The sequence below is a fragment of the Porites lutea genome, chromosome 2 (genome assembly GCF_958299795.1).
Source record: "Porites lutea chromosome 2, jaPorLute2.1, whole genome shotgun sequence".
In the NCBI taxonomy this organism is placed as follows: Eukaryota; Metazoa; Cnidaria; class Anthozoa; order Scleractinia; family Poritidae; genus Porites; species Porites lutea.
The window spans coordinates 52,424,480-52,452,248 of record NC_133202.1 but is presented as its reverse complement, the minus strand read 5'-3'; the positions used below and the strand labels follow the sequence as shown (position 1 = coordinate 52,452,248).

Below are 27,769 nucleotides of genomic sequence, written 5' to 3'. Positions count from 1 at the left end.
GTCAGGATCCTATAACCCCTGCTTCAGTATAATTTAACTTCGAATACAAGTGATGTGTTATTTCCAGTGGCCTATTTTTATCTTCCAATCACAGGTCGGTGCAATTCCTGTATTTAGCTGCTAGTGTCTTTATCTTGGCCGCCATTTTGAATAAATTCCCACTCTCTGTGGACAAATCAGTCACGTGATTTCTGCTGTGTGCCAGGGTCTTCTCTCCTGCCTCCGCCATATTGGAAAGCGAGAAGACCCTGGGGACGAGGTTGGTTGAGTAGCATATCACTTTGGTCAGTTAACACTCTATTATAAGATACCATGTCATTTAAACGACACGGGTACTTCCCCTAGAAAACACCCCTTTCTCCCATGATGCTAGGCGGGTAGGTTAATCTAGACCGAGTGTAAAGTTCATTTTGCAGTGGACAATTTTTTATGCACTTATGGTGAAACTAGGCCTCCGAAAATAGACACACGGTGCTGAAGGAGGTACTCTCCCTGGGAGATGTCCACAGAATCAAGTGCCACAAGAAGACGTGGTAAAGAAGGCCTAGCAGCGAATGGGTCCAGCGAAAATCTTTTGGAAGGAATGAAGGTTGGTGAAGCTAATAAATCGAGTCGTTCTTTTTAGTTTTTGCTTATTCATTGTGCTATCATCCTTGATGCATTGTATAAAATTCCGTCTTTGAGACGAGTTCACTAATTCTCGGAAATACCAATTTTAATTTATAGATGTATATATCAACAGATTGTTCAAATTTTGCGCGACTTTGTAAATGACAGGCGAATTCGAAGAACTGTCGTGATCAAGTGATCGATCTTTCCAGTTGTTTTTGTTCTTATGCACTTGACGTTTGTTCAAATTTTTTATTTAAAAATGGGCTATTTTTGCGTCCCTCCAGTCGTGTTGTTGTCTGTTGTAAACCACACATAATGTCATTGGTGATGCAAAATTAAAGCTTAAAACTTTCATTTCGTGAAGCTGAATAATAAGTGCCACATGTAATACTGATTCTCAGAAAGCTGTTTTCCTTAACTCCAAGTTGATATTTTAGAAGAAACAAGTGAAACTGTTATTACGCTACATGCAGCCGTCTTATGTTTGTTGCAATGATGGAGAATGTTTCCTAATTAATGATATTGCATGGCCACCTCTGTATAATGTTGGTAACATTTGGACTTGTTCTACCGGTCTTAGAAGGAAGCACAGGATAACCTCGAATGTCATGTGATTACTAAAAATATCCAAATATTCTCTTTAAAAGCTGTCTTAAAGTTTCATAGCAGTACAATAATGTTGTTCGTACAGCAGGGTTAATATTTAAATGCTTAATTACATCTGCTTTTTTGTCGCAAAAATTATGTGTATATAAAAGCTGGAACTTCTGGAGAATTGTGCACCTGCATGTTTCAATTGACATTGAGTGCTGCATTAGTTGTGGTAGGTACATGTAAATAGAGAACATATCAAAGTTGATTGTGTTAATCCTTAAAGCCCCAAGGCCAGGGTGACCAACTTCAATTTTCTCTTCACAAAATCAAAACATCAAGAGGGAAAAAGGTCAGGAGAATATTTATTGACAAAGTGACCACCAAAAAGTAAATGCCTTGATGTATAAAAAAATTCTTCCAACTAATTCTTTAGGAAAGAGTGACGATCACTTGGGAGAATATGTAAGTGGATACCGGGGCTTACATGTACAGGGTTAAATCTGTCATGCACAGTGTACATGTGACTGCTTGTGAACAAAATCCTGTACATTTAGGACTGAGCCTAATACACTGAATTGAGTATATGAAAAGTTCAGCATCTGAATCAATTAGGAATGCCTATTTCAATTTGGAATGGCTCAGCCGTTTTTCCTGCCTAGCCCGGCCGGGAACTTCTCCTTTGGAGCAACTTTAGAACTGCTTTGATTCAGACACCAAACTTTTCCTGTGCCAAACCTAAAGCATAAATTATTATAAAGTATTTTGCAAGTACTTTAACTCCGAGAGAATTTTCTCCTTTTGAATTTAGTTTGCCTGGAATTAAGATTGGCGTGTGAATCAATTGAGCTAGTCTTAATCATTTTGGCTTGGCCTTACTTCGAATTAGGTTCGGCTCATGAAAAGTTTGGCATCTGAATTGGGCCTAACCATTCAAATGAAACCTCCTGTTGCCTCTTGATGTGTTTGCAGGAAAATCAAGAAACGGATACCAGGGAAGAAACTAGTAGTCTTGCTGCAGCCACATCAGAACAAGAAAGCATGCCTTTCCTGTCAAGCTTAAATCCCAAGTAATGAGCTGTTTTCAACATAAGTTTATTAATTTTATTATCCAATACTGTAAAATACAGTACCGTTCAAAAGTAAGTTGACAGTCTGTTACGAGTCTCAATTCCTAACTTGATTCTCGATTCCTGCGTGAATCAAGAATCAAGAACAAGTTATCGTGAATCGAGTCAAGGATCGAGCCTCGCGAGACATAAAATAAAAGATTCACCCATGACTGATTTCTCAATAATTTTACATTGACAATCATGTAGCACAACACGGCATGGTTTATATGGGCAAGTGATTGTATGCGTAAGATAGTTGAGGTATCGACATATCACTCAAGCCATGCAAACAAATGCAAATTTCCTGAAAAGCTGTCAACTGCTAGCAGATCTTGAATTTGTATAGTTCAAGCATTCTCGAATCAAACACTGCAGAGAGTTTGTTATTTTATAGAGTAGAAAGAGCTGTCTGACATCAGAGAAGTTAGAAGATTACTCAAAACTTGAACAAAGGTTGTAGATTCTGTCAGCAATCGAGCATCGAGAGTAACAGCAAATTACTCAAAACTAAACCAAGACCATTCCGGTTTGATGAGTCTCGCAGGAATCAAATATCGAGAATCAAGTTGCAACAGTCATGAAGAATTGAGTCTTGATTCTCGACTCAATTCTCACTTCTTGATTCTCGTTAGGATCAAGAATCTAGGGTCATCTTACTTTTATAATGGTACCACATTCCATATATGACTCTCACTGCCCCCTCCCCCATCCCAAATGCTAACAATTCACCATTTTCTTATTGCCCATAACATTTTCTTTATCCCCAAAATTTTGCAGAAGTATGGTTCTTGCTTTCTCTTGGGACAACTGTAACATCCAGGAGAAATTGCAAACTGTAGTTATGCAAAATTTTGGGGATATGTAAACAAAAAGTACAACTCTCTCTGTTTATGCATGAGTTTCCCGGGTGCAATGGATCGCAGATCTCCTGTTCTCCCCTACGGGTCACCAAATCTCCTAGATAAAATAGACTGTTGAGCTTATTTTAGCGTGAACCCTCTATGCATTCACAGAATTCTGAAACAAAGGAAAATAGACCCCAAAAGAGCGTCCTAGTTGTTCAATTCACCACTAACTAATTGCATATACCTGGCAATGATAAATCTTAGTGACAGCCCTGTATGACTATGTGACGTAAGCATGCCATATATATGTCACATTTTATGGAGGACGTAAACAAGCCTGACAAAATTTTCTTTCTCGTTCTGAACTTGGATGGCGGTCTTAGGAATTCAGACCCTGAAGAGTTTGCCTACACAGGGTGCAAAGGAAATCATTTTTACAGCTTGCCATTTGGGCAAGCTGAAGCTAGCATTTACTAGCCCAGATATCATTTGAACTAGCCCCAAAAGCTTTTTGATGAGCAGAATTGATTTCACAGTTCTTCCTTTATTCGAATTGCTCAAAAAACATCACTTGCCCATCGGGCAAGTTAAAGACAGAATTCACTAGCGCGATAGCAAAATCCACTAGCCCCAGGCTATCAGACACTACTTTCTTTGCACGCTGCTTCATTTGACAAAATAAGCCAGTTGGAATAATCGTGATGAAAATTGAAAAACAGAATTCATTTTTTAATCAATGTTTTCGCTGCCATTATCCTCTCATCTTAAGGCCCATATTATTTGCCCTGCAAAACAATCTACTTGTCCCAGAATACTGGACAGGACTTTTTCGAGTCTTGGTGCAATCACAGGCTGAATTATGACCAAAAATTCAATTTCAAATCAACCTTTTCTGGCCTGGCGCACGCTACTGGTGTACACGGCTAAGAATCTCACATCGTTTGGCTCTTTTGAACTTATTAAAACTAAGATCGCATCGATATTTGGCAAGAAGTTAAAGTTTATAAACAGCTTTTCATTGAATATTTTTTTTCTGGCTGTAAGACCAAAATAAAATTGAAATATGAAAAGTATTGCTCAAAATGGGACCATTTTTTAACAGCTCGCGTAACATTTACAGTCTAACCACGCATATTGTGGGATTTCTCTGTTTCTGTTAATGGTACTTTGGAAAAATTTCTCCGAAGAGGTCAGTGACTTATGAGTACTAACTGTATTAAAAATTACTGAACATAATGCCAAAACAACAAAGTTTAGGGCGTTTTCACAAAGATGTTCTGTCTACATATGATCTCTGTGCAGCGCGAACGTCAATTTAAAAGATTGGTTTTCATTGACTTTCTGTTGTTGTTAAGAGAAGAAATAATAATTTTTGGAATGCTCATAAGTTAAACCTTCCTTATAGACTAACTGTTAAGACTTCGGGAAACCCATTTTTACGCTAAGATCAAATATGTAAGGTTAGACAGCATTTTTTTAACGTGAAAATTCGTAAACCGTGCGTTGGACCGAAAATCGGATTCTAGAGTGTGCTTTGGCATAAAGATTTTGTGCCTAAGATGTGCATAAAGTGTGCGTTTTAGTTTTGAAAAACGTGCCTAAGCCGTGCCTAAGTTGTGCCCAAACTGTGCCTAATCTGTGCACAAGTTGTGCCAAAATATTGAGTCACTCGGAAAATTGTGTCCAGCCTATCGACCTCCACAGCGAACGAAGGGCGCACGGCAATTATGTCAGTTTTGAGGTTTACAAAGTCTAGAAACACGGTCTGACGACCTTTTTATCCCCTAATAAGAAATAACATGACTCAGAATACGGTTAGAGACAGCAGGGGAAGCCCCGACAAACAGGAAAATGGAATCTTAAACAGGTTAGCGTATTTAAAGTAAGTGCTCAGCTCAATTACATTGTTGATATGCTAATTTCATCGATGTTAAAAAATTTCCAAGTAGGTTTCTTCTCCCCTTCTTAATGGAGCGTTTAGGTGGAACGAAACATTTGTTTTTTTCGGGAGGGCAGATTTGCATTCAAAAAAAGAATTTACTTGTGATATGACTTATAAAATGAAAACGAAAAAATTGATTGCACGCCGATGAGTTTTGAAGCAAAATAAATGGCACATCTCATCGATTGTTAGACGATCAAAGCTTAATTTGCTAACAGAGCCAGAAAACAAAAACAAACAAGCAGCTTGAATTATTTTACTACTAAGTGTAAATCCTACTTTTTTAGTTAGAGAAATATTTTTAAAAAGCAGCCGCATTTTGTATTTAAAAAACAACACGCGTTGGCGTGAAGGTTTCAAATTACCACTTTGTACTTTTCATGTTGTTATGCAAATTCAGGCCAATTTTACCGCGATCGCAAAAAGTATTATTTTTCTACGACTTTTATTGGCTCTTTTTGTGCCTTACTTCTTTAGCTTTGTTTTTGTTATTATGGCTTCGAGCCTTCGACTTTCTTTCACAATTTCTTTTAGAAACGAAGGAAAGCGAGTCTATAAAATTGGATGGCAATTGAAAAGGTGCAGACCGCATACATCACGTGTGTAAACATGGACTGTCGAAGAATACTTTAATTTTTCAGACTTTCGGCGCGGCTCAAAACTTACACTTCCAATAGAGTACTAAAGTGTGACGTCATAAAAATGAAATTTCTGAAATTATGGGATTTGTCAGGATATTCTGAAAGAACAATGTCCAAGAGGCCTACTTGCCAAAAATGAGTATTTCGGGGCAAATTGTCTCTGAGATCGTAGCCCAGTTATGCTTACAAAACTCCATACAAACCCTTCTAAATTTTTTTTGGGTCGACCCAAAAAAAAATTAGAAGGGTTTGTATGGAGTTTTCTGAGTATAACTGGGCTACTATCTCAGAGACAATTTGCCCCGAAATGCTCATTTTTGGCAAGTGGGCCTTTTGGACATTGTTCTTTCAGAATATCCTGACAAATCCCATAATTTCAGAAATTTCATTTTTATGACGTCATCACTTTAGTACTCTATACTTCTAACTGTATCGTGTTTGATCTGAATTATTTTTGTAATTTGTACCAAGTTTGTTCTTTTTTGCAAGTCGGGTTACAAAGATTTTCAAAAAAGTGCCCAGCGTTGAATATTTGTGCCTAAACCGTGCCTAAACCGTGCCAAAACTGTGCCCAAACTGTGCCTAAAATGTGCCTTAGCAATATTTAAAACGTGCCTTAACTGTGCCTAAAGTGTGCCTTATCTGTGCCTTTGCATGTTTTTTTCCCGTGCTTTGGCACAAAAACCGTGCCTTTTCTTGTGCGTGAATCGTGCATAAGGCACGGTGTTACGCTCGTGTACACCAGTAGCGTGCGCCAAGCCTTCTTTTTTGCCTCCTACTTTGATCATCAGTCAGGTACTCTAAAAATTATTTTACCTTAGAACATAGTCCTGCTTTACTTGCAAAGTGAGCTGAACTTTCATAATAACTTTGTTCTTCTTGTAATTGTTTAGATGGAGAAACTGGTGGATTAGAGGAATGTTTACTCTGGTGATGTTTGTTGGTTTTGCTGTTATTATTTACTTTGGCCCTTTTGCCTTAATCTTGTTGGTGAGTTTATAGTTGGACTTTATCACTGAGAAGGGCTTAGAACTACCAGGGTTCTCTGTAGTAGTATATTTAATCACTCAAGATTTTGATCCTTGTGTTTTTAAGTATATGTTACAGGCCAGTCAAATTTGATTTTAGGTGAGATTTTTTCAACCATGTTGATTCTTAATTTCCTTTGTCTTCTAGGACTAGGAGACATTAGAAATTGAGAATCAACCTAGGTTAAATGAAAATTAACCTGAAATCAAATTTGACCTGTAACAGATATAATGCTAGTTATATAAGGAATGGGTTGAAATGAAAAGAAAATATAATTACATAGTGTACAGTGTATAATCATTTAAAAGCTTTCCTTGCAGGAGTAGGTGAGAGCAATGAAAAATTCTCGCCCCTTTATAAGCATGTGGTGAAAAACACGTACTTTCATAATTTTATACTGAGCTTAAGGAAGAAGAAGAGCATTTTTCTTCAGTTTGATTAGATTTCAAAGTTTTTCTTTCTTTTGTTTTGTTCAGATTCAGTGTATTCAAATCAAGTGTTACCATGAAATAATTTCCATTGGACATAAAAAGTATGAAAAGCACAATCTTCCTTGGTTTAGATCGCTCAGTTGGTAAGTAAATTCTGTTGAAATAACTGCTACCAGAACGGTTTAATACTGAATTGCTTCTGTGATAGTACCTGTTCAATGCCGGTGGAAGATTATTGATAATAAAGCTTTAGACTAAGTGCGAGAGGCATACACAGTTTGTTGTGGTCCAATTTTATCCGTGGTTTTAATTTATTTTCTTTTGTTTCAAATCCGCTATTATACATTATTGTTACCCCAAACTAAAGGAAAATACAAGTATAGTTTAAACCAAGGTCAAAATTGAACCACAAGTAATGTACATGTACAATCATTGTGTCAAAGAAATAATGGGGCCCTATACATGTAGCACGTACAGGGAATGAAAGGAAGCTCCACTTTTGTGAGTACACTTTGTGCAGCCAACTCTTACCTTGCAGACACCTCACTAATATGGACACCCTAATAATATGGACAAAAGATGAATCCTCAACAAAAATTTCAGAGCTCTAACATTAAAAAAGATACCGCGCTGCTGCAGACACTTTTTGGGTCCTGACATCACAGTGTTATTGTTCTAAATCAAAATGTAATAATTCTTGTTTTGACAGACATCAAGTGTTGTCTTTCAAAATGGATGTTAGGACACCAATAAAATCTATTTCATTTGTACTTTATGGTGTTTCATCATCTTGTCTTTCCTGTTCAATATTTTGCTTTTTCTTTAGCATATCATCCACAACTGTTCTAATGTTTTCTAAAAAGAAATTTTTCTTGTACTCTGCTGTCATGGACTTCTGTTATCATGGACACTAACTTGCAGTCTTAAGGATTTCTGCAATAATAGGAGTTAGCTGTATAAGCCTATAAAGGACTGGGTTATGAGCTCTTTAAGGCCCAATATCCTTATACAAATTCTCCAGAATGATCTCCCTACATTTCCTTAAAGAAATAGTTGAGAGAATTTGCTTAGAGATCAGAGAGCATTTGACCTTTTTTTTCTTGATTATGTCTGGATATTGTTGAGAGAAAATTAATATTGGTCATTGTTGGAACTTAAACGGTTAAGAACAGCAGGTTGCTGAAAACTGGCTGCAAACTGTTGGTAAAGAAAGTGTAGGGAATACAGGAAAATATCTCAGAACTTCCTGGGCTCAAAAAGATGATATGCAGGTCTCAGAACTTGGCATAGATGCTCAGTTTGATGCACATATACAATAACTAAATCAGGAATTTTCACCAAAATTAATACTATGGGCTGCAAGCCGTTGGTAACTAGAAAGTGTAGGAAATACAGGAAAAAATCTCAGAACTTTCCAGGCTCAAAAAGGTGATTTGCAGGTCTCAAAACTCGGCATGATGCTTAGTTTGATGCACACATACAATAGTTAAATCAGGAATTGTCATCAAGTACTGTGGAGAAATCCCTATTTAATAAATAACCCATTTTTCTCAGCATGAGTGTCGAGCTGAAATGGTTGCCTTTCATCTCTTATTAGGTATTTCCTTGGTTGTGCAAACTTCTTCTTCTACGGTGAAAGCATAACTGATTATTTCAATGGAAACCCAAACCCACCAGTGGATGATGAATCAGAGGTAAATTCCAGCCTCTTTTAGCCCTCTACATTTTAAAGTTTTAGGCCACATTTATAATGGAGAATACTTGTCCCCAGAAGGAGCACATACCTACCTGAGCTATACTGTACCCTGGGCAAACCAACATTTCCTATTACCTTACAAAAATTGCTAAACTGTTTGCATGAGAAGCAAAAAGTTGGCTCCACTAGAAGGGTGATCTGCCACGTCAACTTAGTTAAGGCAAGACTATTGGAGCATGTGCAAACGCTGATGGCTCAGCAAAGGGGTCAACCTTTTTCGCCTATAAACACTCACTTGAGTTGACTGAGCTCAGAGGGTGACCTTCTTTTCTGGGACAATTTTCCTACATATAAACTGGATTTAGTCTGCAAAGTTTGTGCATGACTATCAGGACTAGAGAATATGAGTGTGTTTTAAGTTTTAGTTATGTTTGTGCCAAGAGTTTTTGTAACATTTTGTTCTTTCTTTGGTAGGAAGTGGTTAAAACATACATCCCATATCACAGACTGATTTCATATGCACTCTACCTTATTGGTAAGAATACCTTATTGCAAACATGCAAAATTGTAAAAAAAATAAACAGGTTTACATACTCAATGCGTTGTAAAATGTACAGTCCACTCCCGATAACTCGAACCCTCGCTAACTCAAACCTCGCGCAATCTCGAAGCAAAATCTATTTCCCCTGGATTTCCTTCATACATTTACTGTAACTTTACCCTCGGTAACTTGAACCTTTGATAACTTGAACCTCCCACTAACTCAAAGTAAATTAATTTTGTTTCTTCACAGTTTCTTTGCTCTCCTGATAACTTGTGCTCAAGCTAACTCAAACGTCTTTCGATTTCCCTGGAAGTTTCAAGTTATTGGGAGTCAACTGTATTGTCAATTGATTAATGTAAAAAATCATTAACCTAAAATAAACGGCTTGGAAAATCTGATTGCCTTACTACCAGGGCAAGCAAAAATCTATTAAGCTACCAGAAAATCGATTCACATTGAATAACTATGTTTTGTCTATAGCATAATGATTTAAATTTGAGCTGGAAAAAAACTGCTTGTAATTAATGGTCTCACTCAACAAACTGCATAAAACATGTAACTAAAAATATCAGCAAGGTTGGCAACCAGAGCTGGTGGACTTAACACGCTCAAGTTATACTTGGAATTTTTGGAACTTTTCACGAGTCACCTAAATGTTGGGCTAAGGAGAAAGTGGTGCTGTAGATCAGGAACAATTGTGTCTTTGGGCCTGTCTCATGAAAGTCCCCAATGGGCCAGGAAAGCTGTTTTTTTGTTATGCATTCAAGATCATTGAGGCTTCAATAGTTTTTCAGATAAACAAATAATGTCCATTAATAAAACATAATGGACTGGTTTCTTAAGTAGGATCTGCACGCTTATTCTTTAGATATTTTTGATTTCAATAATTATTTGAGTCTGGGCCCAAAAAGTTGCCATGATTTTTGAGAAATAGGCCCCTGGGCAAGAACTCAGGGGACTTCCTCCTCCTATAATATCCAACCTCAAGACACAGTTGTGCCCAAGAAAGTCTTGCCTTTAGATATTATTAACTAGTTGCCTCTTTCAGCTGTGCATGAAGTTTTTCCCCTTCTTTAAATTTTCTGAAGAACCCTGCAAGGTTATCCCAATTGACCTATGGCTTGCGAGACATGTGAAACATTTGTGGTTAGCTGCTTTACGATGGTTACAAGACCAGATACGACTCCTTGTAGTTCTTTGATAGTTGTCATGACTTTAGATTCTCCACCGCTTGTAGACGTATGACTTTATGAGAGGATTTGTGCTAAACTCAACTTTTAATAAAGAAATGACACGACAGGATTTACAATCCGATCACCCTGTGTTTGCTTTCCAAATCATGTGATCATGTTTCCCAGAGTTCCACTACAAAGCCAGGCCTTAGCAGGGTTTAATTTACAGGTCTTTTCCTGGCTGCAATTTTCTGGAGAACATTCAAAGGCTCAGAAACACTGGCCTCGCCATTCATGCCAGACAAACTGGTGCTAGGGTTTTGAACACACTTTCTGTACAGAGAGCCCTTGGATAGGCATCCACGATGGGCCTGAGTGTCCTGTTCATGCCTTTTCCTTTTGGGCATTAATCCTATCCTTTTTTAACTCTTCCATTTTTCTCATGTATGCAAATGTCATTTAATTTTATCTTGCCCAATAAAGTAGGGACTAAAACTGTCACTTGGCCCATGGTAGTGAAAAGATTTATGTGCATAGTTTTACCGCACTTGTATTTAACTTTTTGATTCTGGGATATATATTGATTTTGTTTAAAAAACTGGATTTTTGCTTTGCAGGTTTTATTTTATTTGTTTTTAGCTTAAAAAAGGACTACTACAAAGTCCAGTTCTCACTGGTAAGAAAAAACACTTCAAATTTCTACTTTGTGAAATAGCTAACTGACAGTTCTTTACTGTTCTGGATAATCTGAAGAGTGAAGAGAAATCAATATAATTATACTTGGAACAGTTATCCCAGAGGTAACATCACAAAGTGATTTCCTTGGCTCATTTACAGCTGCGACACCTGAAACTGTCCTAGCTTATGTAGGTAGAATCATTCCAACGCTTGTGATGCCTCCATTTCAATGGCTCAAAGACTACTTTGTTGCACAGCCTCTGTTGAACACAGAAATGTTTTGGAGCATAAAAGCCGTAATTTGTTAAAGGAGCCAAGATATGCAGTGCACACAGTGTCATGTAGAATTGACTGTTAGAGTAAATTGGAATGAAAATTTTAGTAAAAGATATTGCATGCACCTTTTTGTTGCTTTTCAGTTTGGCTGGACCCATGTGACACTGTTGATTGTAGTTACTCAGTCACACCTCATCATGCAAACATTGTTTGAGGGACTTATTTGGTAAGTCAAAATGAAGTCCTTTGTGTGGATCTACAGTGCAAGTGCAGAAGTTCATACATTACATACATACGTACATTTTTTGTTTGTTTTCAAATTGAAATACAATAATTTTAAAATCATACCTTGGGGTAGCAAATTAAGGCTAATATAGGCTGGTCATGGTTTCAGGAAATAAAATACTACAGTTCATGAATGCGGGAAACGTGGAGCAAGGGTCCGCCCAGTGTTCAGTGTGCCAGATCATCATCATTGTTTGTTGATTTATCAGATAAAAGTTGAAGTAAAGATTAAGTTAAAGGCAAACTGTTTTAATCCAGGTATTGTACCTGTTGCTGAATTTTCCTGCAAATGTCTGTTTTAATTTTATACTCTAACATGTATGACCAGAGAGTGCTTGAAGGAGAGCTCTTCCTTCCAAGAACATTTTTTAAACGTGAACTGCCTGGTACAAATACATTATGCTTGTCTCCAACACTTTAATTTGAATTCATTTTTTCTCAGTTAAAGTAATTGGTAGTTGTAGCTTTTTAGGACCATTTTTGTGAGCATCCAGTCCAATAGTTTGTGCTACTAGTTTATCAAATTTTGTCTTTTTACTGCTGAGTCAGATTTCTTTCCTAGCCTTTTCATCATTGTTTTGTGGAATAATTGTTTTGCAGGTTCTTTCTCCCTGTCAGTATGGTAATTTGTAATGACATCTTTGCCTACATTTTTGGTATGTAAATATAGTATTGTTTTGTTTTCCATAAATTTCCAAATAACTGTACTTAGATCTGGGTACGAGATTAACCCTTTAAGCCCCAGTATCCACATACAAATTCTCCAAACTGATCTCCATACATTTCCTTTAAGAATTAGTTGAGAGAATTTAATAAAACATCAAGGCATTTTCTCTTTCGTGATCATTTTTACATTCTCACAACCTTATCTCTTAACAATGTATGGACATTGTTAGGAGAAAATTGCTGTTGGTCCCCATTGGGACTTGAAGGGTTAAGTACAGGTGTATGTACTTCATCTATATACATGTACACAATGTATGTACAATGCTGCATATGGGATGGAAACCTTTGAATACAAAGAAAAATATTTGGATTTCTTGTAGAAATTAATTACCGGTATATATATTACAAACAATGTAAGAATTGTGACTCACTTTCTTAAGTTTTAGTATTGTTGCTTCTTTCTATTATTTTTTGCACTTACAATCATGTTTGATGTTTTGATTGCTATCTCAGGGTTCTTTTTTGGCCGGACACCTCTTATCAAGGTATGTTCACTGGTTTTTAAGTTTTTAAGCAAACATGATTGACTGGTTACCAGGATGAAAAGTTACATAAAATAATAATTATTAATGATAATATTATTAATTAATTTTTAATAAACATGTTACAGTAAGAACCCATGTGTGAGAACCTAGTGGTTTAAGAACCCTCAGACAGAAATTTGCCATTTAAATACCCAAAAATATGAGAACCTGTTTAGTAAAACAAGATCACACAGGTTTTTATATCTGAATTACAGTTAAATAATTATTGTGATAAACATTTTGACCAATTCAAGGAGTTTGACCTTGAGATTTTAAAATTTTTATTACCAGAAAATATTGTGTCAATTGAGCATGTATTATACAAATAAAAGTACTCCATTTTACAACAAAAACAGGCCTAAATAAAGTAAAGACTCTTTCATGAAAAAAGATGTTTGCAATGTACAGTTGTGATTAATTCCAAACACAAGTTTATACATTTTTCTTACCTTAACCCTAACCGTGCCAATAACTACCCAAAATACAAGAACCTTTTTGGCCAGACTTCAAAAATTGTAGGTTCTTACACACAGGTATTTACTGTATCTGTTAAATGAGAGATAAGATCATTGGTATGGCTCTTCAACTAGCTTCCAACACTTAATCTATACCTTTGTATCTGAGAATGATTTGTTTATTTGATAGCTGTCACCAAAGAAAACATGGGAAGGTTTCATTGGTGGAGGAGTTGCAACAGTCATCTATGGCTGGTTGGTAAGTGTGATTTGATACTTAATACAGTCCCCAGTGTTACATTGAAACCACATATTCTCTTAGGCTTGCAAGATGTTGTTGTGGTGTTGGCACTTTAATTGAAAAAATGATAACCTTCTGTGTTGATATTATTTCATGGTTGTTAAGTAACACTAGGGACATGCGCAATAATTATTGGTCTTTTAGCACTTTACCATCTGCTCTTGCCAAATGGCTGACTTTGTACATCAAGTTTGTTTGTTCATAAATAAATCCTGTTGGGATTTCAAGACACCTTCCTTTATCCTTGATAAATTCCGCTTTATTAGTGAAGACTTTGTGAATATTTATTGAAACAATTGAAAAAAATTATCCTTATCATTTATGGTCTTTAAAAATGTAGACATTGATAATTTAAAAATACTAGTTGCAAATTATTAACAAGTTTTTTTTACTTAAGTTTGTCTGTGATGCAGGCTAGATTAGTTTCTGTACTTTGAAATTTTAGTACTAAATTTCCTCACAGTCTGTTGTCTTGTCTGTTGTTGTTTTTCAGGTATCTCATTTCATGTGCCAGTACCAGTACTTTATCTGCCCTCTTGAGGTGAGGTCATGATCTTTTGTCCACTTAACATGTGTAAATAAATTTGATCGATATTGCTGGTATTTTTTCAAAATTTACACAGAAGACTATGCATCATTTACTATCAACTTCTAAATTGAGCTCTGTCAACCCATACTTGCCACTAACTCAAACTAATTATGCGGGACAACATAGTCAGCCAGTGTCATAAATTTTGGTCCACCTTTTTCATGAGAGTCACAAATTGCCTTTGTTTTTTTAACTTTCCTGTATCCTGTGCCCATCCTGAAAAATTGTGATTGTGTTTTTTGCAACTTCGAACCACATGCAAGTCAGGTTGAACACAAACAGACAAAAGCTCTACTTAGAAAGGCAAAGTATAAATTGATGGAAGAGGAAGCGGGCATGTGTAATTTTGACTGAATGCTTGGGTTATGTTGCTTCGTTTTGAAGTTGTGTGTTCAAAGCCATGAATAGCTGCACAGAGTGTGATTTTTAGCCTGGGTTTAATTTTCCACTGATCCAACGCGTTCGCAGTTGTCGAACAATAGGTTGACCATAACAAATTGAACCAACAAGTCCATGATAATATTTATAATAGTACAGTATTTATAATCAAACCAGTGAGCTCACTTGTAAACTTATTGAAGGAAGAGTCAATTCATTGCAAAAAACTATTTAAATATGAAATAAATATTGAAGCAATTTTCACACCGCAATTACCATTCTCTTAGATTCACAAACCGATTTCAGTGCAATCATGCAGTATAGCATTGGTGGACTGTGGACTTGATATAATGTTAAAAAACTAGGCTTAATATGTGTGGGTAAGGTAAAAATAACATTAAGAGATCACTAAAAAGCACAACAGGGAGGTTCACTTTCTGCATGAGTGCCCCTCTATTATACCCTCTAAGGCATTGAAATCAGTGGAGTTTTTCTGTTGTCTGTGTTCGTTAAATTAAGGGCCAGGTTAAAGTATCAACCTGTATTGCCGGTATTTGCAAGCTCAACTTCCTGATTCAGTGCTTCTTAGTTTCATAACTTTTATTGACTGAAAGCAGTAAATTAAATTCTGTAGTCTTTTTTTATCAAAATTCATTCAGAGTTTCATTTTCAGTGTTTTCATTTTTTGTGAACTTACATTTGCTATTTTTAAGAACTGCTTAAACTTTATTGACCATTATGAGTTTTTTCTCAAAAATTATTTGAGGTGTGCCTATAGTTAGAAAACTTTTATATAAAGACAGATGTGATATAACAGTAGTTCGGTGACCTGTTTTGTTCATCAAGGACAACATTGCACTTCATTTGCATCCATGTCTGCAAATCCCAACCCATGTACCCAACTGTCCAATTCCATTCAAATAGTCCTTACGTACACCAACACATCCTGCGTAAACGCCTTCACATGTACTTTCCCTCTGGCTGATATATAGACCTTAAAATTGCACATGCTATGACAAAAAAAGGCTGAGTTTATCACTAATTAATTAACAACAACAACAACAACAACAACAACAACAACAAATTTTATTGAAAATTGGAAAATAACTAATTACATTACTTTCCCACCCGCAAATAGCTTATGAACTAATCGAGGCGGGGGGAGCTGAACACAATTTACAAAACAAGATTTATATATAGATGGACTAAATAACAGTGAAGACACTACAATACAGTAAATAGAATTTAAACTAACATAAAACAAGGCATGTACATAACGATTACGAAGAGAGGCTAACCTAAAGTATTAAATAACTTAATAAGATGGGAGACTTCGACATAATCATCTTCTGACCGCAAAAAATTTAGTAATAATTCCTTGCTTAGGAATTCAAGGCTGTGAGATTTTTCTTTAGCAGAAGGGGCGGCACTGCTGCTTTGTTGTTGAAATAAGTCTTTTAGTCTTGAAATCTCCTCCGTTAACGTTGAAACTTTAGATTTGAGATCGTTATTTTCTCTCTTTAGGTTGGCAATAGACTCAGGCATAATGTGACACATGAAACAAGATAACAAAACAAATAGAAAAAAGCAGAAGGAACACTTAAACATCAGAAATTTACGAAATGTTACGCGGAGCACTTAAACACACGGCCGTCCATCTTAACCACATCACGTGGCTGACATAAATTTAGCTGACATAAATGAATTTTGCTTGAAGGTTATTAAATGAAACTGCGGCAAGATTATTATAATTAAAAGAGGGGAAGTCCTTTTCATACTTCTCACATGTCTAAAAAGTTATAAGAAAGCATGTTCCTTGGTGATGTTTTTCATGTGCTTGTTGAGGTTTTTTGAGGTCAAAAGTGAACTTGAGTAATTCCATCACTTAATTGTAATCTTTTTTCAAAAACTACTTCTTTAATGCTTAAATTTTTGTTGATGTCACTCAAAAACTGCTCACAATCTTTCATGTTTTCAGTTCAGTGGTTCAATAACAGACTTCAAGACCACTTGTGAACCCTCGTCACTGTACAGACTCACAGCCTTCAATATCCCAGCACCAGTCAAGTATCTTCTGGGATTTGTAAGTACTTTTAAAATAATGTTACAATGTTTCTGACTTAAGTTATTCAGGCTGCAAAACATGTAATACTGGTAATTTGGATTTGTAAGTACTTTTAAAATAATGTTACAATGTTTCTGACTCAAGTTATTCAGGCTGCTAAACATGTAATGCTGGTAATTTTCAACTTTGTTGCCATTATTTTAGGACTTTCAGTAGTTCACAATGAGAATTCTTGCTGCTAGAACCTTATAGGTGGTGCAAATCTTTTTAGCATGCATGAGTTGTTAAATCTGAAGAAAACTCATGCTTAATGGAACGGCGCTGCCTATAGTTTTAGCAGTTATTACTTTACTGTTACCACGACAACATTATTTTGAATAACCAGGCATTTCAATAAAATTAAAGTAGCCAGCAGGTTTAAATAGAGTAACCAACAGTATCAACAAGGGGCTGATAGTCTACTTTTTCAAGGGGTGTCTGGGGGCTAGTCTGCTACACAGCCATTTTTAATGTCGTCATTCAATGCTCCTCCCCACAAACGGCTGCTGAGAGTCAAACCACATTCCTTTACATCATTGCCAGAGATAAAGAACGTGATGAGGACATGGCATGTCATTTCAATCATCGCCAAAAATAAACTGCATGCTCATCACAAAACTCATTTGCTTAAGTTTTGCTAATAAAGATAATTCTTCTTTTTTCTTTTTGAGCACTGAAGTGTTCACTTGTTCCAAAGTAATCAACGCTTTCAAGCGATAGAATTCGTGGACTGACCCGTTCCGGAAAAGCTCTAGATTTAATCTTTCCTAAGCTCTGTTAGCAAAACATGCTTGGCTTTGGTCACACAACGTTTCTTATTGCCAGTTTCCACGGTCTCCGCTAGGAATGCCTGGGAGCATGACCCCCCTTTTTTGTCCTAAATACGAAGAAAAACAACTTGCAGATTATAAATCGCGCTGCTTACACAAGGGAGACTAAAGAGCAATGTAGGTCTCTTTTCATTATCTTTTTTTGTCATCTCAGATAAATTTAACACTCTTTTTGTAAGATAAGGTACATGTAAGGTTGATGAATCTCTTTAGGGCTGATCCCTCAGTTGCTAACTACTTTAGGTAATTTCACATTTTTAAAGAAGTAAATTTTTGTCTCTTAACTGAGCATGCTCATGCGTTATTGAAATTGATTGTAGGGTGGTTTGTCACAAGATGATGTCTGGCTCTACCCCATGCAGTTCCATTCTATTGCACTCTCGTTATTCTGCTCATTGATTGCTCCATTTGGAGGATTTTTTGCCAGTGGATTCAAGAGAGCATTTAAAGTGAAGGTAAAACAATCAAGCCACTCTGGAATAATAATAATAATTGGATGTCTTGTGCATGCAAAGCAGCTTTAAAATTTAAAATTTTTCAAAGTGCAGGTAGTTTTTATTTGCCTTGGTAAAAATTTGCTCTGCTCTGTTATGTGCTGTGTAACCCTTGAACTCGGGGGCTGTCAATAAGGGCCGGTAGCCAGCCAAAACCGCCGGTTAGTTAGCCATCCTTAGCCAGCTACTTTCATCTCCTTCTACCATAGTTGCTAACAAAAAATAAGCACCATCGAATAAAATTGTAAAGCATCCGTTTCCCAGTTTTGAATGACATTGAACACATATTTAAACAGGTTTAGATTGATGTAAAACGTTTGAACCGTGCAATGTTCTGGAACACCTGGGGCATTTTGACTGCATTGTTCCCAGTCTTGCGTGTATTCTGACAAAACAGCATGGTGTCCGCAGTGGAAAAGACCTCCTGAAAACCCCTGGAAAAACCATTTCCGAGACTCAAAATTTCAAAATGTCCCTTAGATGCCTTGGCCCTCAAGAACTTGTACCTTTGGTGCGAGTTCCAGGGCTGCGAACTACTCATTATCAGCCTGCTTCTTAGAAACTTTTGGACAGCCATGCATAGCATGTACACATTTATACTCTGGTGATGAGAAACAAAGCATCTTGTGTAATAAGGCTTGAAGGCCTGCAACACCTACAGCTGTACATATTATAACCACCAACCCCTCCTCTGCATCTTTCTTTGGTAACATTTTGTTAAATTTTAATAGTTGACCAACAAAATGTCTGATTATTTCCTTGTTAGAATGGTTTAGAAGCCTCATGCATTCATACATTACTTACTTTTTGTCAGGATTTTGGAGACACTATTCCTGGTCATGGAGGACTAGTGGACAGGTTCGATTGTCAGTTCCTTATGGCAACGTTTGTGTATGTCTATCACTCCACATTCATAAGGTATGAAAGTTATTGATAATACATTTAGATATGTACCTCCTTTAAAAAAATGATTTAATTATTATAGTATTGATTAAATAATATCCAGCAAATTCATTTTTTCCTACTATTACCCATCAGGGCACCTCAACCTCACAAAGTATTACAACAAGTTTTATCACTGCTGCCAGAACAACAGTTGAAAGTCTACACGGAGCTTCGGTCCAACCTGATAAGAAGAGGAATGCTGTGAGCTTAAAGATTCACTTAACCACTACTTTGTCTTATAAAATTATCATGTGGTCTCCAATTTTAACTTAGATTTGTCAGAAGGCTAAACAAATGGATTCCAGCTCTTCATGAACCATGCCTACTTGTTGCGAATGACCAAAAAGGACTTTTCTCGAGTCCTGCAAAGACATTAAAATAATTATGTTTTATAAAACATAATAATATTGTATTACTTCATGAACATACATGTATCACTCGGTCAGCAAAGGAGCACATTTCTTGCTCTCCATTTCATCAAACCTTTTTAAGAGGATGGGAGTGGCTTTATATGTTCACTCTTGGTATTAAATCACTGGTGCCTGGGTACCAGTATAGAATGGTGTTGTGTTTAGACACACTCTTTGTACTTTGTACACTTCATGTATCTAACTTCAAAGGAGGATTCAGTTCTATGCCTTTTGCAATACTTTTTGCTTCTTGGGGCTGCAAAATGACCACTTAGGTATCATAAAATATCTAGGGAAAACATTGTGAGAAAATTGTATTGAAGAGCTATTTATCACCAATATTGCACTGAAGGGTGCCATATTTCACCTATGAATGATAAGTGAGTTGAAGTTCATCAAGTTTGCTTTTAGCTGAAGACATGATCAATTCATTAGCTGACATGCACTCTATTTACCTGTGGAGAAACGAGACAGTGGAAGTCATCTGAGTGCCCAACTAGAATTAACTGCTGTTTTCTTAGGGCATTCACGAGAAGTCAGAAATGTCTGGCCGCAGCAGCTATTTTGAAAAAATAGTTTTCACTAAAATTCACAACTTCCATGCATACTGTTGTTTTAAAAGTAGACTGATCTAGCTGTATAGCCCTGATTAATAGTGAAATTCTCATTAAGATTGGACTGGTCTGGCCAGCCAGTCTTGAGTAGTGGTGAGTGCTTTGCAACATTTGTGTAGAAGTGGAGCCTGGTTGAGGTTCTTGGTGCTACCTGATTATAATGATTGGATATTAATATCAGTACAGTGGCAAATTCCCGGGGCAAATTTGGCCAATTCAGCTCATGTATCTGATTAGAAGATGCTGTATAAGAGCTTAATGAGTGGTTAAGGTAACAGCAGCAGTAGTCATATCAGAAATGATTAAGAGACTTGGATGTACGATTCTGAGTGTCTTTATAGCACATCAAAATGTATAATTTGCTTGGTGAATTTCTCAACTGATAATATACATTTTGTACTTAAGTAAACAGACTTTCCAATTACTATCACCTACCATGTACACGGAGCCCAGGGGAGGTAATCCAAATTTCGCCTGACAAAGACGATTGAAGGATTTTTGTGGGTTTGAAATTTTCCATTCCAGGATTTTTTAAGGTGGGAAAATTTGGCCAGTATTTTTTTGGGCGTCTTGATTAGGTAGGGATTTTTGGGGGTATTTTTCGTGTTATAACAGTTTTCTGGAAAATTTTGAGGCTTGGAAATTCCATTTGGGATTTTTGGGGGGTTAATTTTTTAGTCAAGGGATTTTTTTGGGTTTTGATTTTTTTCCCCGTTCGATCATCCCCGTCACTTGAAATCCGGAGTACTCCCCCTGGGAAAGGGAGCACCCAGTGCAGGTATTGTGCTGGGATATTGTAAAAATAACTCTCCTTTAATATTCCATCCAAAAATATATCTACAGTAGTCAAGCCTATATTGTTTTTCAGTTGTATTTTTGTTAGTTTTTATTCATGTGGGACCATGAATTCCAATGTTTTCAGCACCCACTTGGGAGTCATCCATTAAGGGATGGACCATTAGAAATGTTTTTTTTTTTGGGGGGGGGGGGGGGGTTAGGGGCATAGTGCACAACAATATATATTCATGCATGGGAAACATAACTATTGAAAAATGGCATTGTTTGTCATGCAGCTTAAATAAAATACCACCTCTGCCAAAACGTTTCGAACGGTCCACCTGAATCTGCTGGGGAGGCAAACATCTCTTTTATTTATTCTTAAATATTATTATTCTCATGTCACTAATTAGTAATAATAATTAATTATTATTAGTTTTAGTGGGTATTATTGTAAATTGGCCTTTAAATGTGGTGTAATTAATATTCAGCAAAGTGACTGTGAATAAAAATCTATGTATACTCTGAATGTTGATTGTTCCAATAAATATTTATTGTTGTGAGTTAGTTGTTGGTGGAGCTTTTGCATGCATGAATATCACACAGTAGAGAACCATGGGTTATCGTGTGACCATTTTTTTTTGTCCATCCACGTCCTACATGTAAGCCAATGTCAAATGTCGCATTTACTACTTGAGGACATCCATATGGTGAATTGACACATGTCAAAATCAGGCATCTGCTGACATATCACATGACCCTCTTGCGGGCTCGTTTTGTACACACAGCAAGACAATGCAAAATGTCACGCTTAGCGACAGAAATAGTGCATCTTGCCATTTACACGAGACCGTATTGTGGGCTCATTTTTCTACCCATCATCCGGATGAATGTAGTCCTGAATAGGACTGTCACTGTCACATGGGACACAAACACATTGCTGGAGTGCACAAGATGCAGTAAGGCAAGAAATGCAACACAAACACACCATTAAAACGGTTAATTTCCTCTCAAGACTCTATTGCATTGCTTGCCCTCCAGTGAGGTGTTTTTGTATCATGTGACTGTTTAGCTGCAAAGGACCCAGTTTTCCCACAGGGTATTAAGGGAAAACCCAAGGAACATTACATTAAACCAGTATTTTTTCCCCTGGTTGACGCAGGGTTTCTAGGGCAGAGGGGTACAGACAGGAATTTCAATGACGAAGAAATGCCACACTGTAGTTTATCAATTTTCATGTTCTAAGTCCTGTAAAAAGTGCACACTATAGATGAAAAATGTGACAATTCAGGGCCTGTCAACTTTTATACAAAATGTCATGTCAGTGTAAATGGGTCCTTTTGCAGCTAGTCATTCACAAGTTTGAATAACCTGCAATCAGGCGATTATGAATATCTTATACCTATATTGGAATGGCGGAATAAAGAAATGCAAAGCTCATAGCAGTTATAGACACAACTGACACACTTGTGTTTTTATCCTGTTTTAAAAGATGAAAAAATGTTTAGCCAACCAAAAACACCTTTTATAAATGAATGAAAATTGATGGTGAAAATAGCTATCCTTGTACCAGAACATTCCTTTAAAAATGTTGGGTGCCCCAGCTTACAAGTTTTTTAAGTTTATAAGAGATTTTCCCAATTGCCATCAACCAAACAATATTCACAAGGTGTCACCAAACCCAAGCAGGGCATGCACATCCCCTAGCAGGACTTTAAAAAATGACAACACTTTTAGCAGACGGTTTTTATTCCATTTCAGTTAAATATGCACTTAAATTTGGCTGTTTGAATATACTATTGTTATTTTAAGAAAGAAATCTTCCGAAGGTGTTTAACACAGAAAATACCAAAGTGCAATCCAACACGTCTCCCTTTTTTATGTACATCTTGATGGCAGTTAAAAGTTAAGTCCACGATAAAGAAAGTGAACACTTAAATCTATAATCAATTAATCTTCATTTGTCATGGGCTCATCTTCATCAATCTTTGGAGCAAGATAGTATCTAAAAAAGAGAAAAAGTTTGTATGATGCACTGCAATGTTAAACCAAAGCAAACACTCATTCCATTTATAGGGACAAACTGCGAGTCAAACTGCGACTTTTTGTTATTTTCACGACCAATATTGTTTACTTATCTTTACCTTGCCACTCAGATCTTTCTTATACTAATGTAAGATTTACAAAACATATCTAGTAGCTTGAAGACCTCTGTAAGCTTGTTACAGATTTCTTAGATTTCCCTTTTATTATCTCTGCATTATTAACTTGTTGATACCCACACCAGTAATTGATGTCATCAGTTTTCACCTCATTGTTTCAGATATTCCTGGGTTAGTTGGCTTTTGTTTCACAAAACTCTTAGAAAATCCCCAATCTGGGATCTTCTGTTCTTGATACCAAAGCGAGCTTGGGAATGTAATTTACCGTGAAATTATGTTTGAGTATCTTGAGTATCATAAGTATTAAAATGTCAACTTACTTGAGGTTGCCCATTTCTCCAATGCGGTAATCAAGAACAAGAGGAACATCGTCCTTCAGTGACATGGTTACAGTGTTTGATAGGGGAGATGCCTAGGGAAATGTAAGAGAAAATCTATCAAATTTAAATATAACACAACTATATAATTATTATTTAACTCCTATAACCTTAGAGATTCTAATAAGCTTCCTGTTCTCTTGGCAAAAACCAATTACTATAAAAATAGCTTGACAATGGAGAAAGAAAAGGAAATCCAAAAACTTATTCACAGTATAAAGCCTAAAATTACGTGACATAGCTATATACAATAAAAAGCCCAATTACTTAATAGAACATAGATATTATATAGAATTAGCATAATATAATTATTGTTGACTAAACTTGTTCATACCAAAGGGCTATTCTCTAGTAGCAACCGGTGGCCCTTGCAGCTCACTTACCTTAAGCAGACAAAGAAGTCCTAGTTTTTTCACAATTATAATATTTTATGCTGGGCACCCCTATGGATTTTCGTAAGTTCACAGTCTTGCCGACTATAATATTAAGAAGGTGATTAAAGTACTTTGAGTATTGGTTGGATGCTGTACATACCTTTGTGAAAAAGTTTAGATATCTGAGGGCAAATGTAAGTTCCACTGGTTCATTTAGTTCAATTGAAACCTGCAATTGTGGGTTTAAACACATGTCAATATTTTTCTCAATAAATGCTGGGTTTGTTAATTTCACCACCCTCCTGCCCCATCCTTCTGGGAATCTAGGTATAGGGGTCACACTTTCATACCAAAAAAGGTAAATAATGGAAGGTGGAAAAGAAGTTGTATGTGTTGATTTTAACACAAACATGTTTTTTTAACACATTTTCTTGGGCTGATATATATCCTTCTTACAGGTATGTTGTTAGCCATGACCACAACAAGAATGACATATATAGCTACAGTAGTGATTGCAGATTATTGAGTGCATTTGAAATTAGAGTTTGTTTTGGTTGATGTTTCATGATGAACTCAAAAACAATGAAATTAATATATGTTCTACCATAGAGGGAATGTCCAGATGGTAAAACCCCAATAGATAAAGCCACTTACATAAACCCTATATGTGCATATGTGGACAGATAGACAGCCTCCATTTTAGCGTGATGATATTAAAAGCTATGCAGCTTATGGGGTCATCCATATAAAACTAAACCTAATAATGAACTATATACATAATAAAATAACACAAAATCAGACTATCTAAAAGCTAATTGTTAAAAACTCTGACTTAACTGTATATGGAAACTTTTTTGTGGCCACTTAACTGTTGCATGACACAACAGTCTTTTAAAAATTCAAGATGGCAGTTATGAAAAGTTGCAAGCTAGGACAATGAAAAGATCAACACTAAGTGGCACAGGACCCCAAGAATATGAACTGCACTTGAAATTTACATTATTACTAGTATCCTACCTGATCTTCTTCCTTATCAACGCTTGCACTTTGTTTAAGGAGAATGTTTCCCACTCCTAGATCACCAGAAGCCGAAAACTTTACACCCTCTTTTGTGCAGTTAATTTTTACAGAGTCACCAATCTGTGTCAGGTCACGACATATTCTCTGGAACTCAGAGGAAGGCATGTGAACAACAGCATCATACTCTTGGTCCTATCATCCACAAAAAAAAATTATTAAAGCTAATGACTTCAAAAAGTGAAAACAAGTTAGTTTTGACTCTCCTTGTACCTTTTCAAGCTAAACTCTCAGAATAAGTTCAAGCTCCAGTTTCCATACAGAAATTCTCCAGACTTGGGCTGGCCCCTGGCACTTCACTTTTGCTCTTAGGTGACTAGGAAATCATAGTTTTTCACAGAAATCATATGGTCACAGGTTTAGAGCAATGGGCTCCCTTAAGTTTTTCTTAGATTACACACATGACAGCCTTGAGGCTGATCTCCATAGATTTCCTTTAACAATTAGCTAAGAGAATTTGACAAAAGATCAAACCATTATTTTTGCCTTTGGTGATCATTTTACTAATTCTCATAACCTTTCTGTTGACGATGTTAGGAGAAAAGAGATTTTGGCCACCACTCTGAGGACACGAAGAGTTAACCTAAAATTTGTCGGTAAAAGGAACATTTAAGGAATCTTTATGACCTACCGGGATTCCTAAATGTTCACTATCAATGTCCATAAGTTTTATACTGTAATCACATACTCTTTCTTGGTCTGAAATAAAGATATGAATAAACATAAATGTAAGAATAAAAATGTACACAGATAATTTTAGGTCAAGATGGGGATTATGCCAGGCTACTGGAAATTGAAAGCACCAGTTACCTTGGCAAAAACAGTTTCTAATATATAAATATTAGCAAAGGTGGAGCTCCTGTTAGAAAGTGTGGCATTTCACATTGGTTCCTCTGTAATGCAGACAATCACATGACTACCAAAATTTCTCCGATGGGTAGATAAACAAGTTTTCTTGGCTATGGGGCTCTGCTGACACATGCTTAAAGCACATGTGGAGCTTCACCATCATCAAAAGATGATAAAAATTCTTGACTGTGATAGAAAGTCCATGACATACAATTATTCAATACTGGGCATTGCTTTTCATATACATTGCCCAAATAAAGCAAAATGTGCTACGAAATTTGCTGAAAATTACAAAGCTTAATTCCAACAAGAAAATACAGTTTTCATACAAAATATTGCCAATCTGCCAAATTAAAACTCTGAGCAAATTTAATGCCATATGGTAGTAATTTTGGACAACAAAATTAACAGTGTCAGCATAAATAGTAATTAATTGAAATAAATTACTTACTTTGACTTTCAAAGACAAATGAAACTGTATCGCTTGAGTCTTCAGCTTTAATAGTAATGCTATCATCATTGCTTGCACACTTAAGAACTTTTGAGAGTGTTGGAGTATCCATGCCAAGGGTGATGTTTCTGTCGCACCTGAATGGCTCAAATCCATCGTGACTCAATGACAGAGACACCAGGCTGACGTGACTACTGTCCATGGCTTGTACAGATATGCCATTATCAGAACAGTCCCAGTTTGCATGGGGAACCAGGTCTTTAATGGCTTCAAGGATCTTTTTGAGTACACTGCCTTGTGCAAGTTTTGCTTCAAACATTTTGACAAATGAAGTTGAGATGAATGTATTGATGAATAAAAGCAGTCTGATCTGAAAAGAAGGTCAAAATTTTCTGAGTTAGTGCACTCTTAAACTCTACTACAAGAAAGAGCCTACTGTCCCCTGGTGGATACTGTCAAATTACTTTATTCCTGCTGCCTACTGACATTTTTATTGAAACCCCTGATAAAGCATTTTTGAAATTTGGGTTTTTCGTATGCAAATCACTCTGGTCTCCCATGCATCAGACTCGCATATTCCCGAGGAACAGGAGTTATTTTTCAGATGTTAAGTGCAACTTTGTTGCCTCGCTTGTAATGAGCCAATTGGTTGCTCCTTGCCAGAAGGAATTTACAAATTCATTTCTGTTGCCACAACATTTAGAAAATAATTTATAAAACTTAATGATAGATTTACCGATTACTTCATGGCATAAGTTCATCGAACTGTTCAGTATTAGATTGGAATGAATGGAAGACTTGAAATTCGATCGAGCATGCAGCTAATTCTATTCAATATAAATCTAACTATTGATGGGAAACACAAAAATTTTCTATCAACAAGAAACCGAGACCTGTTCGTTTTTTACTGCTGTGAGCCGATAAAAAGGAAAGCTAAAGCTTTGAAAGAGTAAAGATATAAGCTAAACGCTAGAGGCTCGTCGGAGGACAACAATGATCGATTAACTCAAAATGGCGGGAAAGCAATACATGGTTCCCGCGTTCAACGATCAGTGTGGATCAGAGATAATATGGAGCATTAAATGTCCGCAATTTGCTCTGTAGTACAACTCTGCTATGAGCATGAATGATCCGATGTACACAACCGCAACAAACGAAGACTAAGATTAACCTAAATATTGCATTGGACGAATCGAGTTGATCAAGTAAGATAATTATTTCAGCGTGTCTCCCATAAAATCCCTATAATTTGTATGATTTCGTTGTAATCTGTCTTTACTACTTGTCAAAAGAACTAAGGAATGAAATTTAAAGTAATCGACCGGCGAAATAACACACAAAACTACGACATCTCTTCGATTAAAAATCAAGCTATTAAGATGGCCGCCTAGAGTCGAAAAGCGAACTTCTCAATCGACATCGACTCCTCAAAATCGCGTCAAATGTCTCAACATTACAGGATTTTCTCCTTTACAAAT

General features: G+C 36.4%; 2 protein-coding genes across 2 annotated transcripts in view; one reads left to right on the top strand and one right to left on the bottom strand.

The window, feature by feature from the left end:
• Positions 1 to 370: 370 nt before the first annotated feature.
• Positions 371 to 21,564, top strand: LOC140929001 (phosphatidate cytidylyltransferase 2-like). Its single transcript, XM_073378813.1, has 16 exons — positions 371 to 589; positions 2,176 to 2,273; positions 6,637 to 6,733; positions 7,249 to 7,346; positions 8,801 to 8,897; positions 9,374 to 9,434; positions 11,233 to 11,291; positions 11,713 to 11,795; positions 12,455 to 12,510; positions 13,034 to 13,065; positions 13,750 to 13,818; positions 14,354 to 14,401; positions 16,806 to 16,910; positions 18,082 to 18,216; positions 19,070 to 19,173; positions 19,294 to 21,564. The coding sequence occupies exons 1-16, from the start codon at positions 500 to 502 to the stop codon at positions 19,403 to 19,405; spliced, it is 1,344 nt and encodes a 447-aa protein (XP_073234914.1). The 5' UTR covers positions 371 to 499; the 3' UTR covers positions 19,406 to 21,564.
• Positions 21,565 to 22,732: 1,168 nt separating this feature from the next.
• LOC140927183 (proliferating cell nuclear antigen-like) overlaps positions 22,733 to 27,769 on the bottom strand; it is a 5,256-nt gene continuing 219 nt past the window's right edge. Inside the window, exons 2-7 of the mRNA XM_073376829.1 lie at positions 26,292 to 26,661; positions 25,623 to 25,690; positions 24,932 to 25,126; positions 24,075 to 24,143; positions 23,484 to 23,575; positions 22,733 to 23,006 (exon numbers count right to left, since the gene is read on the bottom strand). Of these exons, the coding sequence (XP_073232930.1) occupies positions 22,952 to 23,006; positions 23,484 to 23,575; positions 24,075 to 24,143; positions 24,932 to 25,126; positions 25,623 to 25,690; positions 26,292 to 26,610 (798 nt within the window). The 5' untranslated portion in view covers positions 26,611 to 26,661 and the 3' untranslated portion in view covers positions 22,733 to 22,951. The remainder of the gene's footprint in view (positions 23,007 to 23,483; positions 23,576 to 24,074; positions 24,144 to 24,931; positions 25,127 to 25,622; positions 25,691 to 26,291; positions 26,662 to 27,769) is intronic.

What these genes read in the sequence shown, in the direction of transcription:
- LOC140929001 (XM_073378813.1), top strand. Translation starts at nt 500, where the DNA reads ATGTCCACAGAATCAAGTGCCACAAGAAGACGTGGTAAAGAAGGCCTA. An exon ending in CATCTTTGCCTACATTTTTG is followed by an intron (nt 12,511 to 13,033) that starts GTATGTAAATAT and finishes TTGCTATCTCAG; the next exon opens with GGTTCTTTTTTGGCCGGACA. An exon ending in TCAAGTATCTTCTGGGATTT is followed by an intron (nt 16,911 to 18,081) that starts GTAAGTACTTTT and finishes AATTGATTGTAG; the next exon opens with GGTGGTTTGTCACAAGATGA.